At 35.7% G+C, this 23679-nt stretch overlaps 1 protein-coding gene and 1 long non-coding RNA gene across 3 annotated transcripts in view; both read right to left on the minus strand.

The window, feature by feature from the left end:
- Positions 1-671: 671 nt before the first annotated feature.
- Positions 672-10320, minus strand: LOC144189962 (uncharacterized). Its single transcript, XR_013324970.1, has 4 exons — positions 10225-10320; positions 9985-10142; positions 9721-9839; positions 672-786 (listed from the first exon to the last, which is right to left on the minus strand). It is a non-coding gene; the product is annotated as an uncharacterized LOC144189962 (long non-coding RNA).
- Positions 10321-17793: 7473 nt separating this feature from the next.
- rngtt (RNA guanylyltransferase and 5'-phosphatase) overlaps positions 17794-23679 on the minus strand; it is a 43472-nt gene continuing 37586 nt past the window's right edge. The window contains exons 15-17 of one of the 2 annotated variants that reach the window (XR_013324974.1): positions 21239-21362; positions 20117-20367; positions 17794-19319 (exon numbers count right to left, since the gene is read on the minus strand). Coding sequence is in view for 1 of the 2 variants with exons in the window: in XM_077710809.1 (XP_077566935.1) it covers positions 20213-20367; positions 21239-21362 (279 nt within the window). In the remaining variant the exon portion in view is untranslated. Of the gene's footprint in view, positions 19320-19352; positions 20368-21238; positions 21363-23679 lie in introns of those variants that run through there. The other variant, XM_077710809.1, reaches the window with a different exon arrangement.

Below are 23679 nucleotides of genomic sequence, written 5' to 3' on the forward strand. Positions count from 1 at the left end.
CGATAATGAGGACAGTGCCAAAACGTGCGTTTCCAAGAAGACTTAAATGTGTAACGCGTGCGTGTCCATATTGCAACAGCGGAACAGTCAGTTTACACTCCGCCTTCATGAACTGATATTAGACTACGTGACAGGGAAATTAAATTAGAAGCTTTCGGCATGAATACCATCTGAATAAGAATTTATTTTCCTTAGGACAGAACCAGAATTAGATTTAAAGATGAAAATTTGAAAAGCAGTTATTAACACAACCAAGTGTGTGCAGAAATTGATGTTACACAGTATACATATTAAAAGAAAATCCGTTTAAGTGCAGTAATGGTAACTAAGATGTCACTTCATATTTGCACTCAAAATGTAAGGGATTCCACTCAAAGCGGTCATTTGGGGCAGAAAATGACAAATTTGAATTATTAATATTTTCATGAAACCTGATAATATTTGGTGAAGAAAAGAAAAATTCCGGCAAATCATGCTCCTAATTTGCTTTTTACTTGCATCACAAATATGCACTCATACACAACTTTAAGCTTTAAATCTTGAAGTAAAATTTTCTGAAGTAAGAGTTTACTCATTTAAACAGTATTAAAAAAATACCTTTGATATATTGCATATTATGCATCCAGAGGCCATCACACCTCATTCCACAAGATGCACTTGGTTCCCAAGTGGAAATAGATTTCGAATGAAGGCTGTTTTTCATTATAATTGTTGGTCCTGATGCCCTTCCAGAACAAGCTGGAAGTTCGTTTGTATTTTTTCCAAGGTGACGGACTCCCACGACATCTACACATAAATGCACATAGAAAAATGAACATCATTTGTTTTGCTTAGATTAGCGAGAAAAGAAACTACTCTCCAGAGGAAGAACTGCCCAGACTTTCAATGCAGAAAATGTGCAATTGGAAAAAAGAAACTCAATAAATTAGCCTGCTTTTGGAAATTGATATGTTAAAACAACATATTTTACATGATCGCTATTTCACAATTAAAATCTGGCCAGTAGACAAGGAATACACTGAATTGGTTGCCACCCAATCCCAGAGCTATGCATGTTTTGGGGATATAGAATACAAAGAGTAACCCAAGCTTGCTCAATAATAACTAACCAACCAGCCCATTACATACTACACCATTCCCTGGAACCTATACATCGGTCAGGAAATACCCCAAGTGGCAGCAGACAGCAATCAATTCTATTGATCTCTTAGCGGGCAATCAGATACAAGTAAGCTTGACTTTCCAGTGGAGGCTGCATGAATCACTTCATCAGTCCACTATGTAGTCCGGCCACATGCCCTCTTTTGGTGATTACCTCACCAAATAAGGACAAAATATCAGGCATCCCTAACAAAAATTGTGAGACTAACGTGCAAGCACACCAACTTTACCCACTGTCCATTTTCAGTACAAAGAAATGGCAAAGAAGGATCTGCTTTGGTTCTGGGTAAATGCTTTCTGGCAAGCAATTTAAATCCAGCCCATCCAAGGTACTTCATTGTCACCCTACGTCAATTTGAACCCGCAGAAAAGCAGGTCACTCTGCCTCCGAAACTTACGTCATCTGCCACTTCCCTATCTCGACTTGTTTTTCGTTTTCTGCTTTCGCAAAGAAGACGACATGCATTTCTATATCAATCACACAACAAAACATGCCATGTCCTCTGAGTTGAACTCCTCTCCTCAGCCTATGGTAACATTGTTTTCTCTCCCTGACAAACTGAATTGCTTCCGCACTTTAAGTCCAAGGTCTTATCTTACATTGAAGCAATATAAACCTTCCACGTGCATCTAACATTGATCGGACAGAGATGATAGACACACTGGAATTATTGCCGGGAAATCATAGCACACACATCATATCCATTGACATTCACATTTCCACCAGTAGATAAGTCTCAGTACACCATAAATATACATTTGAAATTAAACAAAAAAAGACAATTTCATTTCTCAGATGTCTAACAGTGCAAAAAAAAACCTAAATAATAGCCAATATTTCACAGAAAAGGGTGAATGTAGTGTGAATATTTGTATAGAAATAACCCCCATTTCAAATTTTTGACTCCGGAGCTGGTCCAATTTTTATAAGAATCTTTTGCCAATATGATCTTATGTTAATATTTTTATACAGATAAGAATAATGTGGGGGGCAGGGTTATGATGGGGTTGCTGTTGGTCAAGGGGTTTAGCGACAGTAGGTGTTAAAAAAAATGAGGTCAGCTGCCTATTTGAATATACTCAATGCCCAGGTTTTTCCACCAATGGATTTTTTTTCCTTCCCCGATGTCACAGGCATACTTCAACATGACAATGCCAGAATTCATCAAGCTCAAACTGTGAAAGACTGGTTCAGGGAGCTTGAGACATCAATTTCACACACATATTGGCCACCACAGAGTCCTGACCTTAAGCCTATTGAGAGTCTTTGGGATGGATGTGCTGGAGAAAGCCTGAGCAGTAACTCACTCTACCAGAATTAATGCAAGATCTTAGAGAGAAATTAATGCAACAGTAGATGGAAATAATGTGAGATTGCAGAAGCTATTTTGGGGAAAATTCTGAATATAAAAGGTATGGTATGTGCTCAAGAGATACATTTTAGGTGTTCTTATGCTTTTGAATTAATTAATAGGGAGGAAATTTGTTTGCTATGACATTTCCTTCTCCACTTTGGATGAAAACCAACACAACTAAATGTTTTAAATCACACAGGGAATAGAGGGCACCCCCTACTGGGAGGGGGGCAGATGGTGAAGCTGTCCTGTTGTCGTACATCTGATATGAGGTGCTAGACCAGGATGGGCGACCTTGTAACGAGGCCTGCATGCGCAAAAGGACTCTCTGTTCCATATGGGCTGGACTTCATCAAGTCACATGTCTCACAACAGCAGCAAGAGAGATAGAATGTTATTGTCGACAGTTATGAGATGCTATAAAATTCTATTGTCAGCAGCCTTTTTATTTGAAAAACAAGCCCTCGGGTGAACGACATAACGGGAAAAGTACTATACTTTTTCTGACTGTGCATCCAATGTGTCTTTTTGCACACTTGGTTTTAATTTATCTTCAGACATTCAGTTTATGAATTGCAATTATGACAAATCATTTCTGATTTCTTGTAGTTAACGACAGTGAACATTGCAGCAGCATTTGTCAATTTCCAAAACAGAATGGTTATTTGTTCCTGGCACGGCTTGCTGAACATATGAATTCATTTGCATCGACTTGGGGAGCTTTCGAAAATGGGCACAAAGTCACTGGCAGGAATTCTAGCCTCCTGAAAAGAACACTATTTAAGATAGTATGCTTAAATTCAACCATCATGTTTTTCTCTGGGAAGACAGATTGGCTGCAAAACTGACAATTCAATTGTTTGACTTTCCCTACAAAAAGCAAAAATCTCATTTTGCCTTCGATTTTCTCACAGCTTCTCAAGAGCTATTCTCTCATAATATCAAAGTGGGAAGGACAGATTACCTCCTAAAGAGTTGATAGAAATGTTGCAGCAAATTATTTTTGGAATTGCTGCTCTCTATCAGTGATAGCATGAGAGATGAAATCAATTGTATAGTGCAACCTTTGTATCTTATACTGTATTTAATGGGTGTTTTATATATAAAGGTTATATACGCACCTTACAAAGGTTATGCTGAACAAATTCATACATGTGGCTGACAGCGAATCTGTAAAAGGGAATTTAGAATAAGTAAACTTTTCAATTGGTGGTATGTATACATAATAATAGCAGCTGTGCCTTTCTACCCATCAAAAACAAATTTTACCAATAAAACTAAAATCAGCCTACTTTTTTCTGGATCATCTAAAAGTGTAGCTAATTTGCTTAATTGCCACCCGCAGGCAGACTTTTTTCACCCATGTTTGGGACACTAACATTCCAAATCTGTCATTGTCAGGTAATTCCAGGCCAGAAGAGCCAAACGCCAGCACTATTACGTCAAAGGCAAAAAAGAATAGCTAAAAAAAGACAACATAATTCAGCAGCTTGGTGATGAAAAATGCCAGAGTGGAACTACAATCAAATGTTTATGGACGCTGCTTTATGAGGTGGAGGGGAGATGCGATATCAGCCAGCGATGGCAAACGCCATTAATTTGCAGCTTGTATGTGGAGAGGTAAACATCTGTTTGTAAGAGAATTAGTGTTTTGAATAACATCACTTAAAACTCTAGTAGTTTTGTGGGTCATTACTTGGGAAAAAAAGGTCACCGGGTTGAAAAACCTTCCAAAGTTAGCAACACCAACGGAAGAGAAGACATACTTTGAATTTGCATAAGACAAAAGTGCACTGTCCAAGGAAAGGTCATTAGAACTAGAGTGTGACGTACATTTGTGGTCATTAGTGTTAGTATGTTAATCGAAGAAAATGTCAAAGACAATTTAAAAACACGCAGATAATGGGGAAAAAGTCTAAATATACTGGAAATGGAATCTTCATCTTAAAATAAAATAAGTCTACATTGGGGAACAATATTGAAATAAAAAAAATAAGCCGAGATAGAATTTGATGCTTATTATTTCTAAAATTGTCCAATATGGCATTACCTACTATATGTTTACTACTAACAGAACAAAAATTGTCCCTCAAAGTTATATGCCAAGGCTGGATTGAAGCTATGTCCTATATTGTATGTAATTGAAAATATGCATTAACATCATTGCTTGGAAAAAAAATAATAATTACACCTCATTAACAGCCCTAAATTGTCTGGTTCTATGTTGTTGATGTTCAGTACGTCTAATGGCACAAATTGATACATTTTCCTATTCAAAATGTTCACCTGCATTGTTTGGCACTCCTTCTTGCCGTTTTATGTCACTACATAATTTGAGTGGGGTTGTAACCTTGTCAATCTGTCCTCATAAATTGCGGCCAAAACACAATGCAAGGTTGTTGGTTTGGACCAACTGGTTGCGCGCACCTGCCCGTCTGTGAAGTGCAACCATCCATGAATTGGCACGACGGCCTCAGATATGCCGTTGGCATGACAACCACAGAAAGATCTAAATGACACAGCTAAGGTTGAGCACAAACAAAAGCAGAAGAACATCATGATTTCTTCCAGAGAGAAAGGCTTGACAACAGAAAAGCGTACAAAGAGAGGAGGGCCAATGATAACAAGACGTTCCTCGCCAATTATCCTCAGGACGTCTGGATAGGTGCGAGGAAGCTTCCTCTTGCCTACGCAACACACATGAAAATTCCACATCGGCACACGGCGCTGACAGGGCGGGGAGGGGATGATAAACAACAAGGTGAGGACATGTCGTTCAAAAGGAAAAAAGGTGCAGAAAACAGTCGACGTCTGCTATGGTGAGCATTCAAGCACTGGCGTCATGGCAACAACATCCAGTCGGAATGTTGCTAGGGGTTCCTGCCTAATAGCGGGTCTCCTTGTCGCACTCTGTCACGGGGATGTGATCCTGCCCAAAAGCCCCCCTAACAAAGTCTTCACGGTCAGGAGAACTCAACAAACAAGGATAGGGCTTGTCAAATACACATTGTCTTTTTATGTATGCACTAGTGACTAGTCATTGAAGTTGACATTTTAGCTGAATCCATCACATCAGGTCAAGCATAAAGATATTTACCAATTTAGTCTTTTTTTGTGTTTTACAAATATTTCAACATTTTTTTATGGTAAGAAAACTATTTATTGGTTAGGTTTTGTTTTCTGAAAAAATGCCTAAGACAATTATTTTCAGAAAGAGTTGCAAAAGGTAGAGTGAGAAATTCAACTCAGGCTAAATATTACAAGATTAGGGTAACAGAGTTGCATCTATGTTGAAGGACAAAATTTATGAATTATAATTAGCTAAAATTTGAAATGTATGTTCATTTAAACCAACTTTAAAAGAGACATAAATGAATTTAGTTTGTTTATTATTTATAATATGAAGGGGCTCAAATGACAGTATAAATAGAGAACAGAGTACTACCTTTATATACACACTAATCTTCTATTATTCATTCCTTCTCCAAACCGCTTATTCCTACAATGGTGTTCAACCAGCCTACCCAGCATGCCAAACCAGAGTACCTACAGAAAAACCCATGCAAACTCCACAAAGTGAGGACCCAACTGGGATGGAACCCTCAACGCCCAGAACTGTGAGGCCTTACCACTTATCATTTCTCTAAAACGATGTTCAATAATGATATAAACATGCACGTGAGCCCCCGCAGTAACATGTATCTTTAGATCTTGGATAGTGAGCAGGATTTCCCGCTGCGATGCAAAAATGATGGACAGACGTGGATTTGTGCATTTTGCGCAATGTGTCAGATATGCGAACACACTGTACTTGTACATTCACACATTTAGATGGCTCTAAATAAAGACAGACAGGCCCCGGTATCGCAATCTGTAGTCACAGTCCATTTTTTATGTGTTGTCTAGATGTCACCTCATTTTCAACTTTTTTCTTCCTGTATAACTTTTGTAACTGAATTATTCACAAAGACTTTTTCTCTGTGTTTGAGAACATGTTAGTTTAAGCCCAAAATGTATTTTCTCTATTCTCATTAAATTCTACTTTTCTAATCACATGGTTGTGATTGTTGTTGCCGCGGCGCCCTAGATCCCCGCTGAACAGTAATTAAAGTCTCTTCCTCTTCTGCATCTCATCAAATAAAAAAAAAACTTGAAGGTGGGTGTCGTAGAAAAGAAGTGTGCCTTTTGTAAATTACATTGGGATGTCTAAATGCAAAGTGAATACTAATGTCAGCTTGGAGAGTTTTATCTCTATTCTGTCTGCAGATAAGACTCCAAGTGAACACAAGAGCTGAACTTTAAGGCATCTCTAAAGCAACAATTCCTGATTGAAGCCAGTTAATATTCTATCTGTAAAGTCATCACGATATGCTTCCCTGAGTTTTTGTCATTTTATTTAAAAATTTACTTAAGGGTCACTTTATATAAGATAAGTCATAACTGAGATGTGACATCTTTTGATAATTTTGTAGCTGGAACATTCCAGATATTTGAATTGAAACTACTCTTTTGAACAAAGGGTTACATCTAAAATATGTTTTACATTTCAATCAAACCAATTGGAGTGTTGCATAACCAACCAATCCATCAATCCAGATAAAAGAATTATTATGTCACTGACAAATAGTGCATAGTATATTTTACTCTTAAAATTGCTGTTCTTATTGACATCAGGTGCAGACAACACAAAGCTGTTATGTTGCAATTTTGTTAAATCAAAGCTTTTGTTCAAACTAAATGGTAGTCAACAAGTTGACATTTTCCTTTTAATTTGTGCTCCGTCACCGCCATAAACTGTTGTAATTACCGCATGTCCCACTGCATCTACAAAGGGCAAGTTCATGCAAATGCTGCATCACGACATGATGAATAACAAACAACCTGGCTGAAGTGTCTAATTTGCTTACTTGTCTAGACTGAACAAAGACAGGACTTGGCACTCAATGTATTTAATGAGTCCAGGTCGAGGATCTAGATTACAAATGGTTATGTTTGTAGGTAGGTTAAAAAATGTCGGCCAATGTGTGACATACTATTATAAGGACAAGTAATACAACCAGTATTAATAGCCATCTGCTCAAGCTATACAAAATGTGGCAGTATTCAAAACATGCATATTGTCTGTTTTTTTTCTATGAATACTTTGTCTTTGTATACACATAACAGGTGTTAGCAAATAGTAAGAAGGAAGTAACAGCATGACTGTAGTTGTATAGATAAGCCTTACCAAGTACTGCTTCATGGTATAAATGATTAATTGGGTTTTTATTTTTATGTTGACTGGCGTATTTCAGATATTGTTGTGGCAGCATGCAGTTATAGCTTATATTGGCTAGAAATTTGATTTTTACTTTTTCTGCGGTTGGTGTATTTTGAGAGTTAAAAAAAGGTTGAAATCTAGGTACATATGAAATGGGCCTGATGCCAAAGAATACCAATCTGTATTGGTAAGAAATGGTCGTGGGTGTAGGTGAATTAGTCAGAGTATAGTTGCATTTGTGTTAAGAGAAATGAAGGTTGGAAAGTAAAAAGACAACATCAGAATTGTTGATGGCATTGTTGCCTTGTATCACAAATCTAAGGTTGAATTGGTGGCCTTTTCATAGGTGGAGTTTGCATGTTTTCCCCAAGGATGCAGGCTGCTCCACTTTCCTTCTACAGCTAAAAATAATTTGATACATTTCCACTTCATTGACGCAAATGCTTAAACAAGATCCAAATGGGTTTTGTGGGCAATGCAGTTGATTATCACTGTCCCTCAGGGAGCGGTCAAAAGAAAAGAACAAATTTCACTCTTCCATGCACGTCTGAAATAATTATGGTAGTTATACCTTGATATTTTTGGAAGAATAGTCGAATTTAAGGTAGGTCAGAAAGTATGAAATTAGGTACTTGCCCCATTTTTGTGAAGTATAGACTGAAGGTGCATGTTGAAGTAGTGGGAGGTAGCTGATAGATGGAAGGTGGTATGATGGACAAATTTGAAATGGGTGGAAATAATGTCATCTTACCCTCCTTGCTTGAATGTGTGCATGAAAACTTCAGCTAACTTTTGAAGGCTCAGAAGGAAAGAGGAGGTGTGACAGAATTCACAAGCAGACATGTTGAAAGGTACTGATTTGAGATATAAAAAAACAAAGTGGGATGGAGATTAGAGCGTCAGGAAATATAGGATCTGGATGATACACCTTAGGATACTTTGGGGGTCCGTCAACAAGCTTTTGGAGTATCTTAAGGCTCATCTAAGCAAATGTGTGCAATAAGTAAAAGAAAAAAAGTTTAGGTATATCTCTGAGAGGTGATAATTTGAACAAAATGTTCAAATATGGGTTGAATCTACACTTGCAGGTTGAGCAAATGTGTCTAAATTAGCGTGGATCACAGCCAAGCACGGAATTTCAGTATGGGTCTGACCTTTGTTAGGAAGATCCATGCATTATTCATTGAGAAATTAAGCAAAATGTTAAGTTATTCCCTTGTGATGCTTAATGCGGTATTTTGGCATTCATTTTTAAAACAATATCTTTAGTGACAATGTGAAACCAAATTGTCCATAAGCATCTGTATTAAACAGGTGGAATCTTACATAAAGTTACAATATGTATTGTGACAAATACGGCACTAAATTTAGTTACAGCAGCACAAACACAATGTTTAACAAATGTGATTATATTTTAAAATTGTTTATGTATCTAATAATATGAGTGTAACCAGTAAAAAATGAAAAAGAACATTCCCAAAGATCCCCTGGCACTCAAATTATTTCTTCTCCTTGCTTATTTTTCTTTTTTTAAGACCTTCTAAATCAATTACAGACTCTCATATAACCACTAGGATTTCTACTTTAGGACTACAAATAATAAAAACATTAAATAAAAAGCTGAGCTGAAATATTCTCACTCAGTTTGCAGTTGTCTGCCATAAAAAGTTATAACTTTTGATCCCAAATTGTCCAGAAGTACAATCTAAGGCCAAACAATATTTTGGTCTAAGAGAGTTTAGGGAATGAATGATTAGTGATGCAGCAAGTGTAGTGTTAGTGAGTCACGCTCAGGTGGTTTAGGTTCATTTTCTTTGTGATGTCTGACCATCTGTCTTGAAAAATGACCTTCTGGACAATATAAAAGTGACAAAACACACAAACATGTTGCTCTCTCTAAGTTTCTTCACACAACAAATCTTAAAGTATTTTTCTTCCACTCACCTTTAGGGTAGACACATCTTATGGGGCTCATTTCTATCCAGAACCTTAAAATAGGTGTCCCTCAGGGCGCCATGTGAGGCCCAATAAACATTGATTGTTCAAGATATTAACCTAAAGATCTGTTGGAAAAAAATACATTAAATGAATCAAATAATTGTCTAAACCTGAAAATGTAATTACATTTAAAAATATTTCTATAATCGTAAAGTCACAGGAAATGTTAAGCATTTTGGCCATAACCCTATTCAAAAAAGAAAACCTTACATTTTGTGAAAGAACTTCAATAGAAAATGTTGTGTGTCTGGTCAGGGTAGTTCAATTTCCCTTTGAGGTTATTTATCTTTATAATGTTCCCTCAATGATACTTGGTTGTCTGTTTTTGTCTTTTTTTTCAGACTGCTGCAATCAATACAAACAAGTCCCTGAAAAAAAAAAAACGCACACAGTATCATTGGAGAGGCAAAATGCCAACGGCTAAATGAAGCCCAGCATTTCCCAGCTCACCGTTGTGTATGAAAGAGCCCGCCGATATCTCCGGGCCGTGTCATTAGTGTGTCTGGAAGCTGCGGCGAGGCTGGACTGAAAGAAATCAAACGCGTCCCTGTGGAGAAGAACAGCGTGAACCTGTAAAAAAAAAAAAAAAAAAAGAAAAAAATTCAGCTGTGACATTAGAGAAGCTTTGAGCCAAGTGGACCGGCAAGTGACATTAGAAGAGAAGTCACAGAAGAACAAACGTGCACTCCATTTGCTATTTTGCCTACTTGAAATTCAGCATCCACTTTTATCGGCTCAAATGCGAAATAAATGGTTTAAATATTAGTATGGTTCAATAACAAAATGAAAGGGCAGAGTAACCCTTGAACCATTAAAGTCAAATGTCACAACTAAGCAGTTAAGGGCTGTTTTCTTTCTTTTTAAAGTAGTATGTTGTTGTTATTGGATTGGATCTACACTACCTTTTTATTATTGGCAGCCTTGCATGGAATTCCAAATTCTCCACTGATTCTTGCATGAAAGAGATACAAATGGGTTTAATCAACATAGTTTCTGATTTGATTTCAAATGATTTTGCCAATTTAAAATTGTGATATTATTAAAAACACTGCACTTTATGTAAATACCTACCTTATTTGTACTTCCCGAACCATCACTTGCCAGTGGTCAGCTTTTTAACTGAGAAAACAAAAAACACACCTATTTTAAAATGTAAAATGCTCTTTCAAACCTTATTAGAGGACACCAAAGGTTATATAAAACAAACAATATAAAAAGTTAATGCAAGGTCATTTTTAACCAAATTATACCTCTTTGGCTACTCCCAAAAACTCATAATTTCTGAAATGTTGTCTGACCTAACACTAGTGGTAGTAGTGGTTATATTATACAGAATAAACAACAACACCTACAAAGTCACACTCCAACCAACAGAAATAAAGATTTGATATTTCAAATCAATATTTTTGGAGTGGACCATAAAAAAATCAAATAACATCACACAAATCGTGATACATTAGTAGAGAGGAGAAAAAAATAGTAGAGCCATTTCTCACATCGTGACGCTGACCCTTGACCATGACTAATAAAAGCTTGATTTGAAAGGTCTGGTTTTAATGTTCTGCTTGAACATATTCACACATTCAAGCATCTCACGATCAATAATCCTCTTAGTCAAGGCAAAAAGTACTATTAAAATTAGTAAGTAACATTTATTTAAACTGTACCATTTGCAATTTTGAAGTAAACTGTACATCCTCAACATATGACACACATGGATATTTGCCTTTTATATCTGTCAATAACTGAATCAGTTTGAGGTATGAATTTCATTAGAATTTTTTTTTAGCTACTACACATAAAATAGTTAAAACATTACCAGCTCACTTAGGGCTTTTATTACAACAGTTTGACTCTCAAATCAATCTCTTCAATTGCTATCATTTCCTATGAGGAAAAGATTCACAAAGCCTTGTGTGGAACCGTAGCAATTCCATTGAAAATTCCAGTTCAATAAAGAAAACAACTTTCTTCCTCTGGCCAAATATTGAGCTGAGAGTATTGAGGTTAGAATCAGCATGACAGTAGGGAGCTCACATTATTATAGCATGGATTTCAAATGAGCACATTTGTCACATATTCAATATTCCCCCTTTCAAGAAATAACACGTCTGAACCTTAGTATCACGTGAAAGGTTCTTTTAGGACAATTTCAGGGCTCAAAGAAGGTATAAGTGTGTCTAAAAAAAAAAAAAATATATATATATATATATATATATATATATATATATATATATATATATATATATATATATATATATATATATATATATATATATATATATATATATATATATATATATATATATATATATATATATATATATATATATATATATATATATATATATATATATATATATATATATATATAAATGCAGGTGAGGAATCATTTGATGGTAAACAGGATGTTGGCACTATTTTTGTGCCCCGTGATGTGCACATTTTAGCCATTCTATAATCACTAATGGCTCAAATGACAAACAGGGTAAAATGCTGCTGTGAATGAGAAATACTTTCTACGAGGGGGGAGGGTCTTTTAATATTCGGACCGAGCTGTATTACATGACCTTCAGTGTGGATGCTACATCTCTTATATTCCATAAGAGGCAGACAACTAGACAAGCTCTCAATTTGATGAACAACATAAACCCTACCAGCACATAGCTTGAGAGAGAGATGAAAAAAAAGGGGAAAACATACTCATTTTTTCTTGAGAACCCCTACCATGCAAATCTTAATTGAACCCCCATTGCAAACTATAATGTTTATGTCCCCATTTATGATTGGTTTGGCAATTTCACTATGTTTTTCATTGCAATGACATTTGTTCTTGCTGCGGGCATGTCTGATGATTTAAACCACTCTTAATGAAAAGGTGTCTGTTTGGAATCAATCACTGACAGTATAACAATAAAAAAATAGCAGAAAGTGTTTGAGTTTTTTTTTTCATCATAGATTGTGCCTTTTCTGACAGTGATGACATGATGACAACAAAATAATTGTTTTCAACAGAAATTACATTTCAGAAATGTTACAAGTTGGCATTGAAAATTATAAGTTTTAACCTGGAATTAACTGAGATTAAAACAACACTAAATTGTCAAGAGGAGAGCATTTATGAATAGAGGAACACAACCATGGCCAATCTTATGCACAATTTAAACACATTTGTCATATAAGTGGTGCATTTGAGGTTGAACACAAAGGAATAATGAAAATACAATTAAGGGTCAAAACTATCGTTCATTGTGAGTTGCAATAATAAAACACTATTCATGTTGTTTCTGATTCTCAAAATGTTGTATTGTGAAGTCTTACGTTATTTTAATGTGTTTTCAATGTGTAAAAATGACAACACTAAAGCACATTCGGGATGTTTGTGTTTTTGCAGCACAAAAAGAAAATACACCATAAAAACAGATATGACTTATTTTTTTATGTCTTTGTTATTGATTGCTGAAGAAAACTGATCTGTATTCTGGTTTGGACTTGTTTTGTCTTTTCTCCTCAAGCGCAGTTTTTGCTATTGGGCTCATAAAACTTTATCCCTAACCTATAAAATATATGTTGACAGTGGTGCTTTATAGAAATAAAAGACCATTTCTGTACGGTTTCCTTTTTATATTCTTTTGGAATACTCGGCAAAAGAGTAGCCTTAAAAAGCCAAAATATAAAAATATATTTTGGTCATAGTTTTGTTCAACTTGCGCCATTTGTATCTCTCATCAAATTAAACTTGCCTTTCAAATTATTTAGATAAAATATTTAAGTAGTTTGTGCAAATAAGATTTCAATTTCTATCAATGCATCAATATAGCAACTAAGAATTGCCATCTTTTATTTCCATTGATTTGGGTGGTTATAATTGAAACAATGGAAAAGAATAATTAATTGCCTTTAACACAAACAAAAAAATTGCGAGACCTTCTCTTCAGAAGTAAAAAAAACTTATACCGCTCCCCATTTATGATAAAAAAGGTTTTACATTTAGAAAAACTATATATTCAATGTCCCTGATTCTGTTACTTTTCCAAGTTAACTTTAAAGAAGCAGAAAATCACTAGCACCTGGAGATCTTTTACCACTCTAACGAATAATGAAGAGAGGATGGATAAAATGTAATTTTCATGTTGTCTTGTCAATGGCTTGACCTGCATGCTTGAGTGCATTCATATTATCACTACTACTCTCAAAGGTGTACTTTTTTTCTTTTCAGTCCACAAACAATCAAGGCTTTACAGATGCAAATGCAAAAGTTTCCTCTTTTGCAAGTTTCACCTCTAGCCTTTGCCTGAATGCAAATGACATAATTACAAGTGGCGGTAGCTAAATTATTTTGACGAGCTGTGTTGGGTTTGAATAAAGATTCCATAAAATCTGACCACAAAAGAGTTTTAGGGGAGCATTGGTTAGTGATTTACTCCAAAAGGCAATAGAGAAAAATATTTTAAAAAAATAAAAAACAGTATATTATCATACGTCCTATGATTATGAGTAATTCATGAATTGTGGAAAGAACAAATAGTCTCCATTAATGCATTTCCTATAGAGCTATTAAAAGGTTACACTGTGATGCGGACTATTGTTGTTAATGCCCAGGAGGGGAAAATGTATGTGAAAATGAGAAGCAGAGCAAGATTGTGTGGTAGATTGTTCTTACCTAAAAGGTTTCTCTGTATTTCATTTTGACCTTGTACACCGGGGGCGTTAAATTTGTTTTTATTGCAAGCCACATGTCTGACATTTAGGGAAGCCCAAAAGAGTCGTAATTAAATCATTTGAAAAAATATTTTGACATGAATACAATTTTAACAAATAGCCTGTAAGTATGTGTGTGCAAAACATGGTTTGTCTACATGTGCTATGGGAATGGTTATTGGCTGGGATAAGCTCCTGCACCCCCGCTACCTCGTAGGTCAGAAGATGAATGAATATTATTTTCCTATGATAAAATATTTTGTAATGTACTGTCATTTTTCCATCTTAACCTTTTTTATAATAAAGTTTTCATTTCATAATTTAAATTTTCAGCACAATGACTCAAAGATAGTGTTGACCATATATACCTATATTAGTATTGCAAAATATACTATTTTGGTTAAAAAAAATGCCACATGTCAAACATCGCTATCTAGAATACTCTTGTGGTTTCTAAAAATGTACATATGTTATCTAAATACTTTTCTCCAGACCATAGATTCCTTCATTTAAACATAATAATTCACTCGACAACATAACATTCATTATCAGAAAGATGTGGCCAGATGATTTTCTGGCAAGTTAAGCGTCCTAGTTGTGATAAAGTTCTCCAAAAAAGTTCCATTTTCCCAGAGGTCTACCACATAAAAAACAAAAGCCTGTGCCCCCTTTTGTCAGTGCCACCACAACTCAATAAAGTTCAATCAGCAGTCTATTAACTTGAGTGGCTGCAGATCTCTTTCTTAAAAAGCAGGAAGGAATAATTATGTTTTGGTTGGCCTTGAATGTTCTCTCCACATTTGTAATCTAATTTACGGTACTTTTAAGATATGGCAGTAAATATGAATCAACAGCTGCAAACATGCATAACATACACAAACAGTCAATAAATTCACATGATAAACAGTAGCAATTTTGAAGTGTTATTATGTCGTGAAATAAATATCGGAGTAAATATAGTACAGATGCTTTCACAAAATGAGAGATGTCAGTAATTAGTATGTTTTTTTTGTAAAATGCAGCCTTTCAGTTTATGAAATGGGCGTTTGTAATGCATAACTTTGCTGCATTTGTATGGAAAAGGTGACATAAGTTATTTCATTTTTTTAATCCTTTCAATGTTTTACTTTATTGTCAAGGGCATCCAACTTCTTGCACTACATAATCAACTTTAAATCCTGGTTAAGATAACTTTACTGCACCTTTACCTTCAACTGTGTTGAAAGGCAATTTGTTCTTACCCTGCAGGCAAGCAGAGTGTAAAAACCATGAAAAAAAAATTATATGGCTTTGCTCCATTAACTTGCTTTTGCATCAGAATGATTGTGCTTTGCATTACAAACATCTTGGAAGAAACATGTAGGATTCATTATTTTTCGTTCTTCAAATAGAAAAATGGTGTTTATCTTGTGAAATGTTTACAATCAATTTATACCTACGGCAAACATTTCAAATTTTTTTCAATTATTTTGACAGCATCTATTCATAATTGATAAAAGCAAAAGCCTATTGCTATGACGACGAGGAAACTGAAAGAAGTGATTTTTATTGCTGTATCGCCAGTGAAATTAAAATGTTTGAAGATTCCATCCTAGTTTTTAACAGTGGTGTCTTCTCATGATTAAAAAAAAAGTCAGCTTATAACAATTTAATGCCCACCTAACTGGACATTTTTCATTCTGTGTAAAAAAAAAAGGATCTCCTCATTGGACAATAGGTTAAAAGTTTATGTTTTTCATTAACTGGTTCCTCCAAGGTTCAGATTTAGCATTAAATTTTTAAAATATATTTTATATATTATTCATCATATAAGTTTTAAAAACATTACTATGGTATGGTAAAACTTAAACAAGTAAAACGACTCACCCTTTAGAAGACACTTGGCAGTGATGCTGTAAAAGAATATCTTAATCAATGAGAAAGTTTAAACAGTCATCTATAGCTATAAATAATTAATGTTCAATATTTTGGGCATTATGCAGTAAAATAAAGTACAAAGACCACAAAAAAGTGGATAGATTCTAGATTCTTAGCTTTTTTGTTTTACATTTGTCTAAATTAGCGTTTGCAAATGAGACAAGGCAATCATTTTCCTTCCGAAAAATCCATTACATTCATTCAGTGTGTATGACAATTTAGATAATGATGATCTCATCTTAATGTTTCACAAATGGTTTTACTGAATGTGAAATATGGGCCTGTTTAAGAGAGACAAAGTCAGTAAACACACAAGCACATGTAATATGAATGCCACTGTGTATAAATAATAGGTTTACTATACCTTATGCTGTCCAATGGAAGGGTATTACATTTTTCATCAATTAGGTAGCTCAATGTCTCATAAAATAGGTTAACCAAGTTTTCTTCAAATGAAAGCAATTGAACTTGATTTGCTTGCTATGAACACGGTAGAATTCCCACTCCCTTCCTTCTGATTAAATTGATCCACTTTCTTAAGAGTGCTTTTGCTCCCTTGATTCTAAAAAAATGGCTGCAAATCTTACATTCTCTCGGTTGAGTTAAGAAAGACATTGCAAGAGTAAATAAAAAGTGTCCACTTTTATCAAAACTAAAAAAAGATTCAATCTGTTGTGACAATTGGACTACGCAACACTGTTGTCAACATTTGCAGAGGATAATGTTGTGACAAATTGAGAATGACAAGTTATGCTTTTCAGCAAAAACATGTAAGCATTAATATTAGTGTCTAAATTTTTAGAACAATCCAATTTTGATTCAATTTCACATCAATTACAGTAGTTACATGTGTACCGGCTAGAACTGATAGATGAAAAAAAGTGTATTTGAAATGAAATTGAATAAACAATGATGCTCTGACAAATTAAGTGACTTTGGATAATTTCCATTCACAACCATGAGCCTCTCAGAGCAGAGCACATTAACATGTTGCGACATTCCTGTTTGGACTCAATGGTCTAACACCAAACCATTCAATTGCTTTATCTGTAAAAAGCACATTCAATCTGCGAGAGCAAACAGAACATTAACCTAACCACGGAAACAACGCTGCAAATGATATCGACTGCCCTCCTTACACTGGAAACAACAGTGGCATTATCAGAGCTGCCCTCAAATGAGACTGTGTGGAGCAATATGTGATAATAGATTAGTGGCACCATGGTTCCTTGACTAATTCAAGAAAAAATGTGCGCAATTAAATTTCCAATTTGAGATTATTAATCGCTTCACACGTGCCTAACATCTTATCGCTGAAACGTGTTATTACAAGCCACATGATAAAGGGCATCAAGCGCTTTTTTTTTTTTTTTAAAGTGAGAGATGATTGCAAATGACTTGCTTGGCCACCTCAGCCCCTGACCAACAGCACATGAATACCTCATTTCCCATGCATATAAAATGAAAGCAAGAAAAACCTGCAATGATTTAATATGAGTTTCCGCGACTCATAATGTCGACGGCACCACCTGCGCGCATGCAGTGTTTACCATGAGATACATACCCATAAACACACACACTGTCCCTACCTTGAAATTATCCACTAAGTCCCCAAAAACAATTTCTTGATTCTTTTTTTAAATGTATGATCTGGTTTTAGTTTTTAATTATGAATTACTATACAAAAACATACAACAATGTACTGTAAATGAAATAGAATTGTTCTTCATTCATCCCCAACGGGGGAAATTAACTTGCCACTGCAGCATAGATAAAACATTGACAAATATAGTAATATACTGCATTTCCGCTTGAGAAAAATAACCTGTGAATCAAATGTTATAATGTTGGCTGTGTAAGGGACTGCAAATGTTTGAAAAGCAAAAAAAAAGGCGGTGTTTGTTAGACCAAGTGGGGTCCAACATCCAATGTGTTTCCTGCATTTAGGGTGAATTAACCAGAAAGAGATATTTAAGTCAAACCAATTAGATTTGCTGTAAATGAATTTGAAACGAAGTAATCCTTGATGGTTGAGGCATATTTCTTTTTTTTCCACATTGATGTTGGGTGTTGAATGGTTAAGTGCTGCACATATTGTGGCAGAAAAAAAAATGCAAGAGCGCAGTGATGCATCACAACGGCAAAAAGGTTTCTGAATGCAGCCGGAGCACCTCGGAAGTGCACGTCATCCATCTCTGCTATTATGAGAAGTCGCCTCTGGCACTCCAAGGCAGGACCTTAAAACACACTTGATTTGTTTCAGCTTCCTATATGCTGCACTCCACTGACTTAAATTCACTCAATCCTCCATAGTGCGTGACTAAACTAGCAGTGTCACCTTTGTCTCAAAATAAACACATTCTGCCTCCTACAAAATAACAGACTTCAGAGCTATTTTTTGCAATTCTATTGTTCTGAGTTAAACCATTTTCTTCACTCAGAACTATACATTATTTTTGGAATATGGATTCATGGTAGCTCCTACCACATTTCTTGTTCAAATGGAGCTGAAATACATCATGAGAGCTGACAAGTAAATCAGCTCACTGGACACACTCCAACAATCAACAGGGACAAATCTCTTCCTTGCAGAACAGACGCCTCTTTGAGGATTTGAATGAGGAAGGGAAGAAGGAAGAAGGAATTGTCAACAAGTTCTTCATTCGATATTATCAGTAATAGAAATTCAAAATACAAACCTTAATTACTGCATCAGATTGTCCAAAATTCGAAATCTCTCCACCATTAATAATGACATTTTAAAGCATTTGTGTATTTCTCCAATTCATATAACAAAAATATGCATGATGTACCTTTCAAATGATGACAAATGTCAATGAGAGAAAAGTCCTTTGTGGTGTAACAGCAGCAATTTACTCTCTGCTCACAAAGCATTATGGAAAATGTCGTACAAAACTCTCCTTCACCTATGTCAAAGAAAAGAATAACAAGTTTGGAACTTTTGAGCAACGTTCAAGTATTTTCATTCAAATCCATCAAGACCAACCACACTCACAAAAGATACAGTATATACATCATTCCGAAGTCTTGTGCTACGACAATATCTAGAATAAAACTTTAAAAAAACAAAACAAAAAATCTACAAAGACAGAGAAAAATAAAATGGGCAAAAAAATATCCTTGTAATAAAGAAAATCTAATTACACTCGTCCAATTAATGAAGCATTGCCAGGACAAAATTTAGGAAATAAAAATGTTTAAAAAAAAAACAATGCGAGAATGTGTAATACAGAAGTCACCAGTGGCCAAATGTATTTCCCAAGTCAAAGTAGGACTTTACAACAGCTTGATTTTTTAAAACTTTTTCTGTTTGTGGAGCATGTCATCAGTGTTACATCCCCGCCCATCTGTGCCTCCTTTAAAGCTACAGATGGGCATCATTTGGACAACTTGGGAGTGCTCACATCCAAGCCAGATCTGTTTTATGTTCTTTCCTTTTCATCCTAAAAATCAAAACCCTGCAAGTTGCAAAAGCAAAGTGGCATCAAGACATTATTTTCTTTAATGGAGGGTAAATTAAAAACTAATTAAACTGTATATGAAGCTTTCCTGAAAATGGTGGCGTTATCTCCTCCAATACAAAAAAATCCAACTGACCGACTCTAATGGCTCAGGGTCAAAATCAGGGTAATTTAGTTTTTTTACTGTCTTAATAAAAACACAGGCAATTAAAACTCGCAAGAAAATAACAAAGAAATCAAACCTAATGATGTGGACAGGTGGGTAAGTGGATATGAAAGCCTTCAAATATGAATGTCTGTAGAAAATTCCAAAATGGTTCAGCTGAGTTTGCTTGAATCTATTGGATTGACCGGTTAGGTCTCTTCGGAGGGGGAGGGGGCATTAACTCAGAGTCCGTGTGATGTTTGCGGGCTTGGACTGCTTGAGGACAACGGTCCACGTACTCCAACAAAAGTTTCTTGGGGACTGGTTCCTGGATGCCTTTACATACCGCTGGGTAAAGACAAGGGATGGGAGGCACAACTGTCAAGAAAAGGATGCAGGATATACTTGCTGAAGCTCCCTCGGTGCTATTAATAACACATTCACTTTCACGGATGTTTTCAGCCAGCTTGTCAGTATAATTTGGGTTGGTTTCAATGGAATGGAGAGAATGGATTCTTTATTAGTAGGCTGTACATTCCGGTGTTGTACTAAAACAGCTTTTGAGTAGAAAATTGGAGGATGAATCTTTGTTTGTTAAGAAAGGAAGAAATGTAAACAGGTTTGAAAGTAAGGCATGTGTCAGAAAGATGATTGATAGATTGAGTATACCACTTCAGCACATTATTTCTTTAAATCCAATACACAAACCATACACAATCTCAATAAAGCAAAAAAAAAATGATTTAGGATTAAAAGGTTGTGGGCATAACGGTAGTCATATCAGTTTAGTCTTCAGATAAACATTACTTCTGTCTGCAGAGCCACAGGAGTACATCATGAAGACATAATTCTCAATAATTTAGACTTACTGTGTCAGTAGACACATGTGTACGTAAAATACAAAGGTTAACAATTTGAGTCTGGTGAGAAAAAGCAGTGTTTCTCCATTCAACCAAAATCTTTTCATATATTTTCTATACCGGATGCCTTTGAAAAACATTCAAATAAAAATTTAAACTGTTCAATTCAGCTGTCAATAGATACTAAGAATTGTATCATGCAAACATATCTCCAATAGGAAAGTCTCAATGCTATAATGAATAGCCCAAACTTAATGAAAGGATTTTTTTGTGCGTTTTACTAATAGGAATGCCCGCTAAAGGTTTTTTGTTTTGTTTGAAAGAGCTGCTCGCTCAATAAGAATTGAACTGGTACTCACCCATGGCAGTGTCGTAGGAGTTTGGGAAGCTCTTGTCTATCCTCTGCCTCATGAACACCCAGGTGTTGTTGGCGAAGGTACACTCGATGATCTTGTTGTCATACACTTTGAGCTCTTTCGTGGCCTGTACATAGGACACACCACACCACAGCTTTTCATTTTCACGGGGCAGGACAGACCATTTCAGAATACGGTTCCTATGATTGCCCATTACTCTGATTAGCCAATTATTGCCTTCTGCAAGAGAGTGAGTTCCATCTGGCTCTGAGCACAAGGCATCATTTGAATGTAATAAATGTAATTCACTAACTGCAATGACAATGGTGTTAAAAACACATTAAATATCCATTACCATTATAGATCATATTGGCACAGGCAGCCGCTATTCAACTTTGGAAAAACAGAGTGCACATATGGGTTATCACTATTCTAAACAGAAACAGTGAGTAATACAGCACAATCATTTTTACTTCAAAAATGTGATGCACAGAGGGATACATTTCTTTCTTACTATGATTTTGTTTTATTCAGAATTCACCACTCTCGTTAAGTTAGTTATAATTAGTTTTCAAAGTGGAACTGCTGTTTTTTGTTTTTTATTCTTGAAATTTGAGCTTATTTTTTCACAAGTTGGGTAATTTCTTAAGCAAATGACCTCAATTGGAGGGGAGACCATTTCAGTATATGAGAAATTACTGAATAATAAAGAGAATGCAAATAGAATAGAATGAAAAGGCTGAACAATAATAAAAATTCTTGTCAGGAAACAACATTTTGTGGAACTCAAATTACTATCATCCACCACACTTTCGAATATCTCAACTGAATCACTTTGGTTTGTAATCTTGGAGGTTGCAAAAGGAAATAACATTGTCACAAACCCAACTGTGATGATGGAGTAGGCCACCTTCGTGAAGGTCAAAAACTCCGACGCATAAAACAACATCCAGTCAGTTGCCTGGCTACACGATGCATTTGTGTGAAGGCGAACTGATTCCACCCTACCAGTTAAGCAGAACTCAACACTAAAACGATGCCAGGGACACCTACTACTGAATTTATAAGACAAATGTAAAAAAAAAAAAAAAAAAACAATAATAAGCTACTACTTTAGCAAAACCCTAGACTAACAAAACATCTTCCATTATCCATTTATACACTGATTGTTTTCATTTCTTAAGTTAAGGAGCTTAAACATTTTAGTTTATGACACATCTATCGGGTTTCCCTGATTAAAACATCTTTTAAAAGTCCTAGCAAAATTGAAGCTATTGTAATATGGGCACTGTATCCATACTGGGATTTAGTTTAGTTTTTACAAGCCAATCTTTATGGCTTAATGAAGCGAAACAGACTTATCAGTTGCGCTCCAACTTAATGCAGTGGGATGATATAACAAATAACAGATGAGTTCTCCAGGATGTGGCGCTTAGAGTTGAAATATCCCTCACTGAATTGTGTCTGCGAGTTTTATCTGAAAACAATCAGTTTGAAATCCGTGCAAGGCGTAGCCATTCCGGCTTTAAAATTGCAGTGTGCAAAATATTTTGATGGCACATTTCTATAGCAGAAACTTGGGCTTTGTCATGACAACTGAGGATCACAAACTTAGACCAAGGGAACGGCACTGGTTAACTCAACAGCAAAGACAGCTGAACGGCATGTTGTCCAAGTTCACAGTGACATTCAACAAAGGTCAGGCAAGGGAAAAACTGGCAAGAACGATATAGAGTTTGGCAGGATTGTAGAATCCTACACAAGGACCTGATCGTTCCTGGTGTGTGGGGGGGCATCTGGACTGACAGCGGGGGCGCCACAAATATCACACAGGAAGCTAGAAAGAGTGTGAGGGAGATTGATGGAGAACACAAGCAACGGTGCCAAGTTCTATCATGTGCAGTTGAGACATGCAAATTAACAAGCCTTTTTAGTGGGTGAAGGACATATTGGCAAGTACGTTTACATGCACAACTAAGGAGCTAAAGCAATTGATAGTGATGTGTTGGCTGAGATTTATTAGTCTTTGGGTACTATATTACAATAAAAAAACTGAACATTGGCAACAAATATGGCAGCTTTACATCTCAGCCTTTTTTATATGTAAATGTTATATTTTGTTGGTCACCCTCTTTAAAGTTAATTTATTTTACCTTGAGGATCTACTTTATGAGTGTACAGGCACTGTATCTAAAAAAGCTATACAAATGAGCCCTTTGCAACGGCAGCAAGGATATAAACACCCTCTAAGAAGGAAAATTCGAACAAAATACAGGGCAGAGAAGGGGACGAGACTTTCTGAGAGCTGTGCCCAGCATGATGGCAGACAAGTGAAGGGCAGTACAGTCAGGCTACAGGCTGAGTTTCTTCCTGCTGGTGTAGGTCGACTTGTTGGCTGCCACTTTTTTCCCGACAACTGGTGCTTAATCTGTCCAAATCTGTCT

Source organism: Stigmatopora nigra, chromosome 2 (assembly GCF_051989575.1).
Source record: "Stigmatopora nigra isolate UIUO_SnigA chromosome 2, RoL_Snig_1.1, whole genome shotgun sequence".
In the NCBI taxonomy this organism is placed as follows: Eukaryota; Metazoa; Chordata; class Actinopteri; order Syngnathiformes; family Syngnathidae; genus Stigmatopora; species Stigmatopora nigra.